The sequence below is a fragment of the Grus americana genome, chromosome Z (genome assembly GCF_028858705.1).
Source record: "Grus americana isolate bGruAme1 chromosome Z, bGruAme1.mat, whole genome shotgun sequence".
Taxonomy (NCBI): domain Eukaryota; kingdom Metazoa; phylum Chordata; class Aves; order Gruiformes; family Gruidae; genus Grus; species Grus americana.
The window spans coordinates 62,449,312-62,468,080 of NC_072891.1; the positions used below are offsets into that span (position 1 = coordinate 62,449,312).

The following is an 18,769-nucleotide window of genomic DNA, read 5'->3' on the forward strand; positions in this document are numbered from 1 at the left end:
ATCATAAGCATCATCAAATAGCTGCATGGGAAACCAGGAAATAAAATTCTGAAATAAAATAGCAGTTCAGTTCACCTTTCTTGGCTGTTAAATATGTAACCATAAAAAGCATGAAGAGAAAGGGCAACTAGGTTTAAATGTGACATATCCTCATTTCTGGTCAAGGGACAATGCAATTATCTCGTGCCCCAGACAAAGGACAGATTACAAAGGACCAATCTTGCCTTAAAGACTGTACTGGTTAATACAGGTTTATACATTCATTGTAAGAAAAATAATTTAATTTACATTACATCCTTTTTTTTAAGTTGCTAGTCAATTACAAAACAGCTATGAATTATTATTAAGTCATTGCAGAACACATTAAAAGAAAATAGTACTGAAGTGTAATCAAACTAGATAAATATAAGAAATAATGCCAGTATATACACTCTTGTAAACACTGATAAGAGTTTATATAAGCTAACAGCACCAGTGGAAGCTCAAGCACGTATGGTAATCTACACTGATATTCTATGTTAGTACAATAGACATTAAAATGAAAATTATTTATATAGTTTAGTTTTCCATTCTCAGAAAAGACAAAGTTACTTAGACCCCTGCCTTGCAACCCATCATTACAAATTTCTGGCACAATAGTAGAAAACCTGCAATCCTACACTTCAGATATATCTTTCATATACACTGCTGGCCTAGCAACAGCATTCAGAAACTGTCCCTCTGAATACCGGTGTGAGTTACTCAGGGAAAGGTCACAAAAATAGCTAGAGATCATGTGGGGAAGAAAATTAGATATACTAAACCAAAGCAGTTTCCAGAGATCAGTGCCTGTCACCAGGTATAGGGTTTTATCCCATATCAGAAGACGACACAACTGTACTCAAAATGTTCTTAATAATTTACAGATAATGCAATGTCACTAAGAGATGCAGCAAGTATAAAACTCAACAAAAACAGGTGGTCCAAGTGATCACCTGAGAGAGATACACTGCTCATGAATACAAAAATGTTAAAAGAAAAAACCAAAACAACAAAGCAAACACTGTATATTATACAATATTATATAAATATAAAAGCTTAAATGTCTCTTTTTGGTGAATATAATAGATGTTGCTCTTAAAACAACCATTTTTACTTTGTGACAAAAGACTAAATTAGGTCATTTGTTGAACTTTCTGGATTGCCTGAAAACTAGAAAGCATAATTTCATATATCCATCCTAATATTTTAAAAATGTAACTATATTTTTGATGTGTGTGATATATGTCATGCATTGATATATATGAAAATATGATCATATTTTTGAGATTAGGCATTAAATTATAAAGCTGTGTTCTAACATGTTCATTTTAAAGTTATCTCATTGAGTAGGGGCTGGAAGTATCTTTGAGTTATTTAATGACAGACATACGCAATCCACACTATGCAGGATGATTTAAATTTTTTTTTAATAATAATAAAAAAGACTGAGGTACTACTGCTGTTTGATTCTTTAATGCTAATTGAACTGATTTATTACCATTATTATCTGAAAACCTTTTTCATTCATACAATTTTTATTCACGTCATTTAATTCCTGTGTCAATAATATTTTAAAACATTTAATTTGAAAGGAAAAAAAATTAAACCATGAAAGAACTACAAAAAAAGATAACTTAAAAAAAATACCAGGTAGCAAAACACCGAGCATTAATAAAATATCAAGAATAAACATGCAAACAAAGGTTTGCAATTGTTTTTTAAAACATCAGTATTCATATCACTTTATCTTTGTTTCAAAAAACCCAAAGATTTCTCAAAGTTAAAGTAAGCATATGAAGGACAGCCATACTCAGCACCACAAAGACACTGCCCCTGGCACTCCAAACAAACAAGCAAACGAATAGATACAGGAAAATTAAGAGGCTTTTCTATTTCCAATGCTCACAGCTACGTAAATTAATAAAACCACTCTATTTTTAAATAAAATACTATGTCATATTTGTTTAGTGTTATAGACTAGTGAAGAGTTGAAAGATTACAGTCTTTTCAGTTATCAGCTTGGAACCTACTGATTTCCTAAGTAAATTTGTTTGAACTGATGATGCCATCAATGATGGCAGACACCTACCTGAAGAATATTAAGACTTGCTTTACCTTGTGCTTGCTTCTCTATCCAGCTTCACTTTTTCCTGGACTAAATCTCTGTAGTTAACTGTCATTCTGCTTGCGTTTCATTCAAGCCATATTAAAATCATTCGTACTGAAATCACCACAATCCATGTTTATTTATTCATGACATGCTTAATATTGAAAAACATGCATCACAAGACAGAATCATCTGCAAGAACTTTTCTAGGGATCATGAGCACTTTCCCGTTAATCTCCAAAACAAGATTTAGAGATAAAACCACATCCAAGTCATTCCTTGTCCTTTCACAGACGTGATTTGCAGATCAATCAACAATGTCCAGTCAACAGTACAGAAAGAAAACAAACACACCTGCTAATTTCAGCAATTCACTTGACCTCTAACAATCCTAGAAGAGATCACCTATGACAGTAACAATACAGTACCCCTTCCAGATCTATTTCAGTGTCTAAACTGATGATTATCAAAAACATTTATGGGCAGCAATACATTACAAGAATTCTCTCACTACAACCCTTCCAATGCTGCAAATCACAAAACCAGAAATGGGACACAAGGCAATAAAATGCCAGGGTGTCAATATCAAGTGATAGTATATGAAGCATCACTAATATAGACAAAAAAATAAAATTAAGCCAAGTAAATCTGACATGCCTCAAGAACGTACTGAAAGATCTTGGTATTTCTTAGCACGATCTTCTCCAACAAGGAAGCACATGCATCCTCAAAACTTGTTAGGGATCACAGATCAATTAAATAACTAAATTTGTAAATTCTGTCATTACAACATTAACCATAAACTATCTCAGGTTTCATATCTCTTCGTAAGACAATTCGTTCTCTGATGCACATTTCTTTCATGTACCATGAACACCCCACAGCATACAGTATTTGTCATGGTAAAAAATAATGCAAGAGCCAGTTGGTTCACTTTTTGTTTAAGAGGTAATTTTGTTCCCTTCCTATTTGCAGAAAACACATTTTCTAAGAAATCTAAGTAGCTCTAAGTTCATATTTAGTGATTCTGTTCAGGGAAAACAATCTCAATGCATTGTGCAACTTGATATATGATTTTCCTTAACTTGGGCTGACCACTTCTACGGATTGTATTTTTCAGCCTAGGGAAGAAAAGGAGATTTTATTGAAATGTTAAAATATATTTAGAGATGTATAGATATACAATCATATATTAAAATTATTTTGTCTGATTTATTTAAAATGTAATTATATGCATCTTTGCCTCAGAAATAAAGCTATTTTAAATTAACTGTGAATACATGATGTAAATCAAGCACAAAAATTACTATGAACTATTAACTACATGAAAAGTGATCAGAAAATGTTGTTTCATGCACTTCAACCAATTCTAATGCTCATCCAAACGTAGCTTCCCACACACTGCCGGTAAAGAAAAACCCCCTCATGCCTTAACCTCATAATTTTCTAATAAAATGTAAACAATAAGAATCCAATTAAACATATATTGAGTTCTGTGAATACTTCAGTATGCAGAGATACAGTGTATCTTCCTAACTCCCAAAGAGGAAAATAAAATTTAGGTACCATCTACACAGTACAATGCAGTGCTGTGCATATGCAGATAACACTCCTCAGCAGGACAAATCAGCCACAGTGGAGAGCAGCATTAATGTAGGATGTGACCTAGCTTACTTGGAGCACTGCACTGTATCATATCAATACAGTCTTCTCAACCATTTAGTTACCAATTGTCATGCTTTGTTGACTAGTACTCAAAGAGAAACATCAGTTCAGTGAAAAACTAAAAGTGCAAATGCAACCAACAGTGTTTGAATCCTGGCTTCCTGCTTGCTAATTTGATTTTGATAAGCCTTAACTGGTGCTATCTGATGAGAAAGTGTACCTTGTTGCCTGTTCTGCAGATGATCTTGGGCATGATGACCTTGCCTCAGTAGAACTCTCAGTTCTTATCACAGTTGGGCAATCAAATTGTTTTGTCAGTTTTCCCATCTTATCCCAGCTCCAACTTCAACCTTTTAATTTTATTTAATTTCAGTAATTTAAAAGCAAGAGTAGTTTTTCACTTGGTTTTGTTTTTCCTGGTCATATATTTGTAAGGAGAGCTATTTGCATTTCATATTGCAAATATTAAAAGACCATCAGAATTTCTGACAGTTTTCTTCTGCACTTTCTCACAACCAATGGTCTGAAAGTTGCTTCTGTACTGCTGAGTGTGCAGCAAGAGAGGAAAAATAGAGGGGGGGAGAGAGAGAAAGGGATAAAAAGAGAAATGGGAAAAGAGAGAAGAGGAAGGAGCAGGGGGGAGAAATGAGAGTGAAAGAAAGACAGAAAGTGAGGGAGAGAGTCTGTATGGTTGTAAAATGGAAAGGGGAAGGTTGACAGCTGTAGTAGCAATATATATTTAATAGATTTAATATACCAACTACGTAACTTGAGATTTCTGATTACAAACTACTTAGACAATTGTCATGCTCCACTACATTAATTTAAAAAAAATTATTCTTACACCTAACAACTGACAACAAACTTCTATTAACCACAACAACAACTTCACAAACAACTGACAATAGAACTATTAATCACATCCTTCACCTTTTTGGAGTTACACTTTATATTTTACACATGACAAAAAACCGTAAATACTATTTTCCCACTTTTCCTGTAACTCAGATTGTGCTCAGAAGTATTCAGAAGTTCATTGGCAAGCTCTGAATAATTAAAAATAATTTATTACTCATGATACTATAATATAAAAGCAAATTGTGATTTCAACATCTGTTTTCTTTCTAAATAGACACAAATTTAGACCCCTCTGCAGACTATAGCAGAGAAAAAGGACAGAGATTTGTTGTTCTCTGCTAAAGATAAAAGCAAACAGAACAAAGATTGGTAGAATATTTCAACTTATGGACTACTCATGTCAACAACATGATGCAAGTGAATCTCATTCAGCATTGTATTAACAAAACTAAGATGTGTTAGGCACAAGAGGTGATTTCTACCGTTGCGTTGTTTCACACTTGTAGCAGACTGTTTTGCTTATGTCCCCCCACTTTACTGTCAGAATAGTTAAGTACTGAAACAGGTTTCCTAGGAAGAAGTGTGGTGTAAGAGGTTAGACAGTTTTGTGATGAATATTCCTAGTAGACCTGATAATTGCCTCAGAACAGAGAATGAATTTAAATTGTAAGTCTTCCAGATTTACATTTTTATGATCCTATAATTTTCATAAAGACTTCTAATTTTCTCTCTCAAAACTCAGTAACTGCTTTCTACCTTCCTTTCCTTATTATGCAAAATGACACTTGGGAGAGAAGGCAGTTCTGTAAACTTTACCAAAGAGCAACATATTCATGTACAGATCAACTACATGTAACATGACGAAAAGCATCTCATCTTTCATTAGTTACCATAGTGATCATCAAATTAAAATTATGACCATTTCGTCTGTGTTTTTTCCCATAGATTTCCCCACTGTATTCTGAAGTCTACTCCATGCACAGAATGGTAGAAATATCTATCAGGTAACTACCATGACAAATTACATCATTCGAACTTTGAGGCAAAAGATTATGCCTAAGATTTTGATGCTCCTGTTTTATTTGCAGTGGAAAATTGCAATAAACTAAGATTTTCAATATTTAATTTTAGAAATGATCATTCTTTACACGTGTGGTTTCAGGAGCTGTTTTTTTAAATGCATTTAATATCTGAAAAACCTTACATTGTTTACATTGAAAGACAGTTCAAATCTGTAGAGGTCTTGCTCCTTTGCAAACCAAAGAAATATTATAAATCAGTGAATTTTTTTTAAAGAAGTAAACATACTCCAACATTAAAATATCTGGAAATGTGTAATCAACTTACGCAGGAATCCATTGGTTCTAAAAATTTAAAGCTTTCTATTTTTAAAATAATATTTGAAAAATCAGATAATGGTCAAAACCAGAAATAACTGTGCATCAAACTGCAAACATCTTATTGATTCAGTTAAAGTCTTTCTTTCGCCAACTGACAGATATACATTAAACACCACACACAGATCTGTTATACCATTGTAGCTGAGTCACAAATCAGGATTGTGCTAGTAAACCATAATCAATTCCTGATTAACATAAAAGACCTAATATACACAATGGTTTGAGTTCATCATAACTTGTAATGAACACAGCTTGGAGGACTAACGTGCAAGAACTCATACACACATATCCACCTCTTTATCTGCTACTGCTTCTCATTTGAATTGCTCGTCATACACTTTAGCATGCTTTGCTTCCAGCTTAGTTCAAATGAAGTGATGTCACAGGCTCCTGTTTCTCTGTCCTAGAAAATACTTGAGGCCACTTTGTTCTCAGCCATTTTTTTCTCCAAAGGTCTTGCACATCCCTTGCCACTGGGATTTCAGTGATCATATCTTTTGCTGCCTTCTCTTTCTTCTAATTTTATTTTACTGGTGGTTCCCATTTCTAAATCTTTGTCATTTTATCCTCTGTTCTTGTGTAAATTCATTCACACGCTGATGATTCTCAAACTTCCTTCTGCTCTCCTTGTTTCTCCTCTGCTAGTTTGTTTTGCAAAAAAAGAAGTTTGAATCTACAGCAATATTATTCAAGGGAGATGATAATACTTTATTTTGCATCATTTCCTTATTATTTAAGGTCAGACATTTCAATTCAGTGTTGTCTCCTCCCTATATCTTCACAAGTTAAAATATCTAGTTCTTGGTTTGGTATCATTCCCACCTAATCCTTTTGAAACACACATACTATGATGTGTCACTTTCTGTCAAATTGTTTGTCTTTCAAAACAGGCCTCCTCGTAATTTTAGTCTACTTTATCTCTTAAAAAACTTATAAGGATCTATTTAGCCTAGATGTTCAACAGCTCTTAAAGATAATATCCTTTTTTTCATCAGCAGCATTGGGTACTATGCCTTTTTTGTATCTCTTTCCTTCAGCTCTCATCGGTCTCTCCTGTACCCTCCTGTATATATGCAATGACAACTCCATATCAGTATGTCAAGCAGCCAATTTCTTCTATTTTTACGCTCCTTCCTCCCCCACCCCCCCACCCCTCAAAACTGCCAGTGTATGTACAGCATACTAAATGTATCGACTCTTAAACAGAAGCATTAGAACCCTGCTATTCTGGTAAAAAAGGAGCCTGAAAGCGCCCAGTCCACAAAGAACTCTGGCCCCCTTTTCTTCTGTCCTGACTCGTCTTAGGTCCACGAAGCCTTTGGGTACACAGGCCTCCTCTTTCAGGAGACAGGAACAATGCTCCTTCCCAGATTCTTCAGCAAGATGTCACAAGGGAAATGAAAAAAGCAAAAGCTGTCTCTGCAGTTACTGTAGATGTGGCCTTCATTTATTTGTTCTCCAACAGCACACATCTGCCTCCTGCAGCAACTTCTGCTCTTGCAAGGCAAGTGAGCATGGCAGAGGGAAAGAAGAGGCAATGTGAGGCAATGTGAAAAGGTGCTCTTCTCAGTAACCAGGCTTGCTTTTCAGAAGTGTCTGTTCCATAGTGACTTAGTGTACTTTACGCATCGGTTTGATTGAGACAAAGTTTTTAAAGGCTGGAATATTTTTTTTGTGTCTTGTACAGCTTTGAGGAAATTGCCAGCACTTAAATAATTAATAACAATAATAATAACAACAAACAATGATAAGTGCACTCTATGGATACTGAATCTCTTTGCAGGGTCCCCTAGAAGTCATTAGGTGTCCTCCCCCATAAATATTTAATAAAGATTTGATTTCCAGGCACTTCCAGTGTCTAAAATGTTCTCTTGAAAAGCCTGTGAAAGCACAGAATTGTTAAACGAAGACCGAAGAGGGATATTACTTCTGCATGTTACAAAGTTTGAGCACTTTATGTCAAATGATACATGCTGTTATTACAGCTCTTTCTTGAGTAATGGTTTTAATTTTGTATTTCATCAAAGGAGACTGACCATTGTCTTGCTAGTATAGGGTTAGAAGTGACTTATCTGGTTAATATTTTAGACAGAGGTAATCATACTGCAACTTAGACACTACAAGTGTAAGTTGGCATACCCAGATGTACAATTAAAAGAAAAGACCATGAGGTGGCCTTTAATCAACATTATTTTTAACATTAACTCTGAGGATGAAAAGTCAATCCCAAGGAAGCCAGAGGCAAAATCAATATTTTACTGTCCTACAGAAACATGTTCAACACAAAATGTATCTGAAACTCATGTGGCCTGAGAAATGTGTGCAACCTTTGAGGTAGATTCTCTCAATGGTAACATTGCCTTCAACTGGTAAAAATGGTATTACTCTATTGTTCCTTTTTTTATTGCCATATATCAGTGCTATATACATGAGGAGGTTGTATAGGAAGTTCCAGGGATACCTGAAGCATTATACATTTAAGAACTATAGAAGTAAATTATTTTTATTTTTAGTTTTAACCTCAATGAGTAAAAAACATTGAAGATTTGAAGGCAATGTCTCTGAAGGGGTTCCTGAATACAAAATTATGCTACAGTACTAAACAAATGAAACTACATAGTTAATATCACATTAAGACTTCAATAATTATATCGTTTATTACTGTGCACTTATGGCACACAATAATAACAAAGACAGTGATTCTGCCATCTATCATCCCACTTACTATAATTTAAATAAATTTTGAAAACTTTTTTTTTTTTCCTCTTTCTTGTTAGTTTGGTTGCACAAACACCACAGGCCAGTAAGAGCCTCAGTGTGGATTCCTGTCAAGACAAGGCTTTAACTCCTGAAGCTTTCAAGAGGGATATAAGGAAGACTGCTCCCTATAGCACTGTTCCATAGAAACTCTAAAGATGGCCTTAGCACAAGATAGGCATTACACTGATGTGGGGCGGTTCTCTCACACAGGAAGGAGATATTAGGGGAAACTCACCACAAAGTGGAGGACAGGAGGGCAGGCACACTGGATACACAGGTCTGAAGCCCTGGGGAGGGGGAGGCTTGTACACCCATGACTAGCAGGACCATGTCGTGTCAGCCTCCCTACCTATGCTGACAGCATCTTGGGGTACCTCTGTTCCTTCACCAACAGTATCATTGAACTCTATGTTCTTCATTACAAGTTTAATACAAATTCTTAAAGCCTAATTGAGATACATTTTTCTTAGTTCCCAGGCTTGTTTCACCTCCTTACAAACACATACATATAGTTACACTAGAATAAAGTTATTTAATACATTGAAGTTATTTCAATCATCATGACATATGAATAAACAAAAATGCCTCCTGTGCTCTGCTGTCCTGTACATCTTACCCTGACCTATCCATCAGTTTCACCATTCAAATTTACCTGACCTCTGAATAATCTAGAAGCTGTATAGAATAATAGATAAATATTGTATTTGCTTTGAAAGTAAGCAAAATGTTTCTGGAAAGGAAAAGACAGTGATGATACATTTACACCTCCAGATAAAACCCACTATCCTTGTTGACTGTAGCATGGAAATTTGAACTGGCACAAGAGTACCAGTTCATTCCCATTAGCCTCTGTCTTGTGTCCTCACCACAAGCACGGCAGCGCAGCGTCACTGTGACTCCAGCGTCTCAGCGACCACTGCAGCTCCAGGGAGCTGGGGACAACCAGCCTGTGGCACAGTGTTCCCTCATGGTGCCAAAAGACCCTCCCTCGTGGAGGTCCTGGGTTGCTGCACCATGACTGCTGGAGGCAGTAAGGCAGGAGGGAGCCCTGTTCTGCATGCAGCAGCTGAAGGAGCCTTGCTCATGCAGGCTGCAACACTGCTGTGCAGTTCTGTAACATCCCCTCTGCCTCATTTGTCATCCTCCCAAGCTGCCTGCCTGGGAAGCAACTTCCCTGAGAGGGATGCTATCAGCAGCCAACAAAAAGTTCCTTCAGAAAGCAGGCAGCAGAAGTGTATTGAACCCCTGGCAGTCCACTGGTTTAAATGTTTTTAAAATTTCTGCTTGTATACATACATACAAGAATATACAGTGCTTATATACATAGACACATTTTTAGTCTTTTGCAGTGTTTTAAAACTGTGAAACAGTCCATATTTTACATTAAATGAGTTTTTTTAAAATCCAGTCTCAGTAATCTCTAATTCCTAATTTCACAAAGCTTAACAAGATGGAACTTGCATTATCTTAAATAACAGCACAGAAAAATATTATGCTGTAACTGAGTTACTGTTTGAAACATATGTATAACTTAGTTAAAAAACACTTACTGTACCAGTGTTCAGCCATATTGACTGGTTTGTTGGACAGATCAGTTTTACTGTGTGACTAAGGCACATATAATGGTTTTATTTAATTTATAATTTAATTCCACGCTTTGCAATACATAAAACATCCTGAGAATACCCTTTTCATAACATAAAGAGCCTCTAAATTCAAGTAGAATGATACCCAGTTATTTCAATGCTGTATTATGTAATGGCAGAAACCCTTCAATAATTAACAATTTCCACTTAAGAACAACTGTTTTGTATCTGGATATATATGACAAAAATATTCCTGTAACTAAGGACATTAAAAAAAGATTTATTGTAAGATTCAGGTGGAATATTCTTCTACATAGGTATTTTAACTTTAAAACCCAAATAGCATTTTACTCCACGACATTATTTCATAAAGATCTGATGAAGTTTATTCTCAAAGAAATTAAACACAAATTATGTGTCATAAGAATTTAAGTTCTGCCACCACATAAAACCCCAACAAAAGAATCACTGAGTGCACTATGTTAGGTCTAGAAACGCAAGTAGAAATTTTACTATGAAATCATCTGCAGGGGAAAAAAAATAATCTACATTCTCTTAACTGAAAAAAGACTTCTTTTATTATTTAGGAGATAATTACTGTATTTACTCCTACATGAAAAAGAAAATGCATTAACACATAAACTATGTTAAAGGTGAGTAATGCCTTTCTTATGGAAATGTAAGATTATTACACTTCACTAATGCTAGAATCAAAAGGAGCTTCCTAGCTGTATTTTCACAATATTAGGCCCATCTTATACAGTTATTTAATTAGTATTTAATATAGTATCTATTAACAAGACCAGCCTCATCAACAACTCTCTGCTAACTTAAGTAAGATGCCACATTCTTAGTTACTTACGGTTAAACATCATACTAAGATAGGCTATTAATTACTGATTTTTCACTGGTTATAAAGAGCATGAGAGCAATGATTACAAATATTTATGTAGTAAGTTATAGTATTACCTTATGCTGTATCTCAAATGGGTTTAAAAGCATATAAAAAGTTATGGCAGTAACTGTGGACATACATGCTTTTTTTCCCCTGAATAAAATGTTTTGAGCTTATAAGATACTAAGTAATTTCCAAATTTCAATGTTACTTTAGAAAAAAAGAAAGTAACACCACCTATAATGAGGACTATTCAGTGGAAAACTTATGAAGTACAGAATCATAGACTCATAGGATCATAGGATCATAGAATGGTTTGGGTTGGAAGGGACCTCAGAGATCATCTAGTTCCAGCCTCCCTGCCATGGGCAGAGACACCCTCCACTAGACCACGTTGCCCAAAGCCTCATCCAACCTGGCCTTGAACACTTCCAGGGATGGGGCATCCACAACCTCTCTGGGCAACCTGTTCCAGTGCCTCACCACCCTCACAGTAAAGAATTTCTTCCTTATAACTAATCTAAATCTACCCACCTTCAGCTTAAACCCATTACCCCTTGTTCTGTTACTACACTCCCTGATGAACAGTTCCTCACCACCTTTTCTGTAGGCCCCTTCAGGTACTGGAAGGCTGCATTAGGTCTCCCCAGAGCCTTCTCTTCTCCAGGCTGAACAACTCCAATTTTCTCAGCCTGTCTTCATAGGAGAGGTGCTCCAGCTCTTTGATCATCTTCGTGGCCCTCCTCTGGACTCGCTCCAACAGCTCAATGTCTGTCTTGTACTGGGGAGGACTTTGCATTTTCATGGGAAGAATTTTCTAGAGGGCAATATCACAAATAAGGCTTTTTATGAAAAGGATGAACTGGATTAGGAGACCTGAGACTTCAGTCAACTGCAAAAGACAGCAGAGAATTCCCAAATGTTTTGTAAAGTTCTTGTTGCTATTTTTGACAAAGGAGGCATCTAGAACCGAGACTTTTTCGCACACAGTTTAACTAGAGGGCTGAGAATGTAAAGCTGAATACAACTTAATGAAAATGATTATGAAATAAGAGGTCAAATGAAAGTCACTATGAAGTGGTTATATTCCAAGTATTCCAAGTCTTGAACTAACAGGTCTGTCTTTCTCTTTCTTTCCTTCCTTTCCTTCCTTTCTTTCTTTCCTTCCTTCCTTTCTTTCCTTTCTTTCCTTTCTTTCCTTTCTTTCCTTCCTTCCTCCCTCCCTCCCTTCCCTCTTTCCTTCTTGTCATTAGGGAAACAAAACTACTGGTAAAACAAGCATCATTTATCAAAATGAGGAAGAATAGCAAGAAAAAGCCCTTGTAGATAAATCATAACTCTTCAACAATCTTGAACTCAGAAGTGATTAAATTGAAATACTGTATCAATTGAGTAAGAATAACAAACTGACAATTTAGGGACAAAATCAGAAAGGACTAGGCACGAACTAAAACAAAACTAGCAGGGGACAAAGAACAATATAAGTTATGCCATAAGTATGTGCAGTAGTCACAGGAAGACCTGGGAAAGGATTGCTAGATCATTCAACAGCTAAGGAAATCTGTCAACATGTGATGCCGAAAGACCAGAATTAAATGCCCTTTTTACTTCAGACGTCACTAAAGGAATCACCTATGACCAGATGGCTAACTCAGTTACAGCAAAGCCTCACACTGACCTAGATGATGGACTATAATGTATGCTCTTTAAATCAAAAAGCAGTTTGGATGGCTGAATTAGAATTCAGGATGATAGCAAGCAGTTATAGACATTGTTAAAAGATATGATGAAATTCAATGGAGATAAGTGAAAAGTCCTCTGTTTAGGAATAGTCAAATCTACATAGCTTCCATAAGTATTCTTACATCCACTATAGAATAATCAACAGAGCAAAACCAAAGTAAGGAATAACTTAAGAAAAAAAATTTGTGAAGTATAATTTGTAATAAACTGAAGATGAATGAATACTAGGATGTTGTTATAAAACAGGGAATCATCATATAAGACTGTATAACCTGAACAACTGCAGTTGTGGACCAATTGCTCTAGGTGCAAAAGAAAAGCAGGAAGAGTGACCAAAGTCTAGAAAACATGATCTGCAAAGACTGAAACTGGAATTTTTGAGAAGAGGTGACTTAAAGACACTCATCCACTCCAAGCTCTGCAAACAGGAACAGGATGTATTCTCTGCCTTTGATCAATGGTGAGGTAGTCTTGAGTTGCAGTAAGAAAAATTCAGTTTATAAGTTAACATATGCTTTCCCCTAGTGAGAAAATAGCAATAGATTGTGTAGGAATAAGGCGAAATCTCCAGGAAGGGAATTTTTAAGAACGCAACAGATGCAGATACATCAGGGTACGTCCAACCAGAGATGAATTTCAAGTCTCTTTTTCTATGGCTCTGTGACAGTCTACACACATATGGCTCTGAAAACATCTGAACAGTGATCACTGTCATAATCTGGAAGATGTCACAGGGTATAAAACATGCTGCTTCTGAAGAGGTACCAGTACTTTGCCCTCTGACACTTCCACATTCACTGTATTATGCTGGAAAAATCATAAGACATGTAGAAGCATCCCAGTGGTTTTTTTTTTTTTAAACCACTCAAGTTGCTGTAGCATAAGGTTTAGAAAGGAGAAGAGAAAGGATCAGAGAATTCAGCAGAAAAATATGAGGCAGACCAAGAGGCGAATAATACAGCAAGGTATGAAATGGCAGAGTAAGCAGACCTTTCTTTTTCTTACAATAGAAATTCGAACTGCACTAATCTTTTCTTTTATGTTCCATACGAGAACATATTGAATGAGTACCTGGATTATTTTAGCACTATCCCACATCACAAGTTAAAAATGACAGGTAGGCAAGGTTTTCATGCAGTGCAAAACAAACAACAAAATGCCTAGTTGCAGTTAAGACCTCCACTAAGTGACTCCCAGGTTCATACCACCTAGTCTTTTTAGCACAGACCTCACCACAGTAAAACTGTCTAAGCATTAACCTGAGTTCCTCAACCTTACCAACCCCTTGCCTTTAAAGTAAGCCTCTAAATCAGGTCACAGCCCAACAGTCCCCAAGTCAGCTCACCCAAGGGTTACTACTCCCAAACCTATTTTATCCTGATTTTATTCTCTGATAACTGGCCTATGCAGTGCAAAATATCCTGTACTTGTATTAACTTCACACTTATTTTTGCCTGCTCATATACTACAGCTGCAGATCCCAAGCTCCTGCTGCCCACTGGCCTCAACTTCTGTCTTCTGATCAACTACCGAAGCTATTGGGGTTTGTCCCTGAGACTGTCCCTAAGCTTACTTTTCCATTCAGGAAAACAATCCAAGACACAGGCTAAGGTGAAAAAAGTATGCTCTGGTAGGACATCAAAGCCAACCGCTTCTTGTAAAACACACTATTTCAGTTTTCTCTGAATTATCCACTATTCGCTCACATTTCCTGCTAAGGAATTAACTCAAACTTCCCTGTGTTCTTCTTCTAATAAATTGTCAGAAAAGTATTTATTCTCTTGCCTTCATGTAGCTGTAACACATTTTGCACTTCAGCCTTTCTTCAACAATACATACATCCAAGCTAAAAATAGCTGCAGGGAGAAAGCAGTGATGAGTGGGCTGTTCTCAACGGGTTTTATTTGAGAAAGCAACACAGTAGGTACATCAGTGGTGCTGTGAAGAATGCATTAGAATAGGTTGTACTTGTTTGAATACAGGAGTACAACAGTAGTTGGCTGAGGAAGACCAGCATAATGCTGTGATGCTAAAGTATGAAAAATTAGTTGAAACATTGTGCTAGTGAGCCATTTGATTACACATAATCTTCTAAGACCACCCTGTGAAGACAAGGGATCAACAAGCTTTAAAAAGGACATGCAGAGTTTCCAGAAAATTTTAACATGAATGCTAGAGATTTTATCTCGAGATTAGGACATCAGAACAAGCTTCCAGATTTCTATACACTTTGTTTTAGAAGCAACATCATAAAATGGACTTGATTTGTGAGGCCTTGTTCAGTTATCTTGTGGAAAAACTCTTAAAAAGATTTTGTCGAAATGTGGGAGCATATCAGGGATCTGAACTGTAATAAAAGTAGCTTCTCAACAAGAATCCTCAGAAAACAATATGGAGAGAGGTCTTATGAAGCAGTAAACCAGAACAGTATAAATAAACCTTCAGATTAAGGGGTTCTACACATGATGATTATTTATGGAGAAGCTTATAAAATGAACCAATGCCCACATTAATGAACTTTTGTTACAGTTTAGTTCAGGAAATAAATTACTGAATACGAAGACTGGCAATTTATAAAAACACTACTTCTTAACAAGCAATTTTTTATTAAAAACAAAAAAAATTCAAAAGCAATGTTAAATTGTTCTAAGCATAAAGCCTATTTTACAAATACTTGAGCTGTGGCTGATATTCCACTTGTGACTACCATGTAAAAGCATATGGTTTCTAACACCAAAGCGCTCAAGAACTAAGCAAATGAGTTACCGAATACTACCGGCATTAGTAGCAATTCTCTTCCAACTTTAAAAATGTATTTTTCTTTCATTAAGTGAAGTTTAAAACCAACCAAAAATGTATAGGTATTACTTCATTTGGAAAAGAAATACATATGAAGATTAACATACAGAAGAAATAAATGGATTTTCACTCTAAAAATATAATTTACAAATTGAAAATGTTACATACAATATAAGCAAGAGTACAAAGTTCTGGTCAAATCAGCTTCAATATTAATTAGTTTATTGGTGTCATACTCACTCTGAATGATACAAGTTTAAAAGACTGAATCTTAAAACACTAGTTCTTTCTGGAAAAAACATACAATTAGACTTTCATCAGTAAAAAATAACATAGGAAGTTAGACTTGGTCTTTGTTAATGCTTTTAAATATAGAAAAACTACTTCAATTTTTCAAAGAAAAGCTGCATTTGTATGCTTTAGCAATAAGAAATTGTGTTTGAATAATGTGAAGTGTAAAAACAATTGTTTTTATGACCTATATTTTTCAAAATTGATTAGTATTTTTGGCTGCCCTGTAAACAAAATGGAAAAGATCTAATAATTACTTTTTCAACAGGAGGTATTCAATACTGTTTGAAATTGGGAACATCTCAGCAAATTCCCTGAAGAACTGCTGTTCAAAGTTCAGAGTAGTGATTTTTCTTTGATGAATTACTAACAATTAAAAGATGACTGAAAATATGATTGAACTTGTCATTGCTAACATAAAGGACTAAACCAACACACAAGCTCCAGTCCTTGACTGCGATTTTAATCAAAGTCAAATGACGTATTAAAACAACCTGCTTCCTCTGGAATGTGTTTTAGCTAGTTGTTAAGAGTTTTATAATTTAGGACTTGACTTTTCTTTTGGCAGGGACATGAGTAGGGGAAGGATGGGGAAGGAGATAAAACTCATTGCTTCCTCTCTCCGTCCTCCATATTTTTTTCATTCTTCCACTGGGAAGACACTAAGACAACCTTCACAGTGCTTAAACATTGGAGCAGGTTTTCCAAAAGTGGTGGAATCTCTCCCAGTGGAAATATTGAAGACTTGGCTAACAGAACAATGCAGGGCATTTCAAATTTCCCATATAGAAAGGCCTGTTCAAATGTAATAGAAAAGGCAGCACTCAAAAAACACTAGATTATCAGAGAATTTAAAGAGTTGACCTCTTTCAGATTTCTTTTGACATATACTGTTGATTTTAACAGAATTGCAACCACAGGCTTGCCCTGGTAAGGAAGGCTATTGCTGTCTCTTTTAGCCTGGTTTTTTGTCCCCTAACAACATCTCTTAAAGAGTATTCCCTCAAGCATATTGAGTGGTGGTTACCATCGCTCAAAGATGGTAACTCCTTGTTTTCAGTTAATTCCACTGTGTGTCTATGCATGTAAGCTGGGTATGATGGCATGTTTACACTTTCACTATGTTGGCAATTTAAAGAAGGCAAAAAATTTAGCTTGTCTGTCCATTATGCTGCCTCTGTGCAACAATTCAAAGAGTGCGAGTGAATCTGTATCTGAAAGTAAAAATGACAGTATCTGTAATGACTTGATGAGGTGCAGTATCAAGATTATATCATAGGAACTCCTCAGTTTACATATTCAGTGCTGATGTTTACTTAAAAAGTGAAATATCAATTTAAAAAAACAACCACCAAACAAACCCAAAGATTCCTTACAAGAACCTATTTTAAGAGTAAATTTCAAAGCACAATTATTATTTAAGGCTAAGATACACGACAGAGATGCTTGGATTACTTAAAAAATGTATTTGCAATGAAAATAAATTATCGGGATTACTATTACAATCAAAATAAGTTATAACACGCTGAAGCATAGAAACATACACTTGGGACAGCAAGAACAAAATATCTTTTTTTCTGCTGTATAATGATATCACAAAAAAAAAGAAAAAAAGAAAAAGAAGATGTCTCCTCCAACGAGTTAAGTGTAATCTCAGACATAATACACAGAAGTTTTTCCTAGATATTAACAATGTGAGAAAAGACAGCTATAAAAAGAGAATTCACTTGCTGTTAATACGCAGCCAATTCTAATCACTGAGTACTGATGCTCAGTTAACTAAGGCCCTCATGTTGAAGAGTGCTCCATGTGAATGGGCTACTATGATTTCTTAAGAATTGTAATATGCAAGAGGTTCACTGGGAACTTTCTGAGAGTTAAGATCTTTTATTAACTATCTCAGAACGTCCACAGAGTAGCTACTAATTTGGTTACCTGAAGTAACTTCCCGTATCTTATCTTCATTTGCTCATTTGTTTCTAGAATATATACTCATTCTATATTTCTATAGCTGTAAGACAGTAATATTTTAATTAAAATTTTACTTTAGAAAGTCCTGACTTCTTAAGAATTACAGCCTATCCATTTTAAATAACTTTTACTGGAAGCTGAGTTGAAAATCTGAGTTGAAGATACCCGAGTATTCATTCCATGCACAGAAAAGATTATTTGCTGCACACATTGGAAAAAATGGGATTTTAATAGCCAGGGTTTCTAAACACAATTGCTTCTAAGAGGAATATTCAATCTTTTTTGCTACACATTTTTCCATTAACTGGAAAAAAAAAATCTGTAAGTAGGCTCCTGAAGTTCTGACCCTTAAATTCAGTCTATATGCTAATCCTTCCTAGTTAGGAATTGGTTCCCCAAATCATCAATATGGAACACTAAGCATAAGCCTGCTCTGAGATTCAGAAAAGTAACTTTGTAAACATGAAAGTTTTCAAACTGATTTTTGTTAAAAACCATTTGAAAACACATTGTTTTTAAGAGTTTCGGCTTGCCATAGAATTTATCTTTCATATTCCTATATAGTTGCTTTCTTCTATGTTATCAATAAAAACTAACACCGACCTTCCTCCTAGAAGGTTAAACTTCTAGCTTCTGTTTGAAATGCTAGAGTGCCTTTTCTCAGAAGAAATGC

The 18,769-nt window shown here is 35.5% G+C and overlaps 1 protein-coding gene across 4 annotated transcripts in view; it reads right to left on the reverse strand.

The window, feature by feature from the left end:
- FBXL17 (F-box and leucine rich repeat protein 17) overlaps positions 1–18,769 on the reverse strand; it is a 307,633-nt gene that overhangs the window by 130,685 nt on the left and 158,179 nt on the right. Inside the window, exon 7 of one of the 4 annotated variants that reach the window (XM_054809507.1) lies at positions 2,330–3,249. The exons of the other annotated variants lie outside the window; for them this stretch is intronic. Coding sequence (XP_054665482.1) covers positions 3,147–3,249 — 103 coding nt within the window. The 3' untranslated portion in view covers positions 2,330–3,146. Of the gene's footprint in view, positions 1–2,329; positions 3,250–18,769 lie in introns of those variants that run through there. 4 annotated transcript variants of the gene reach the window in all.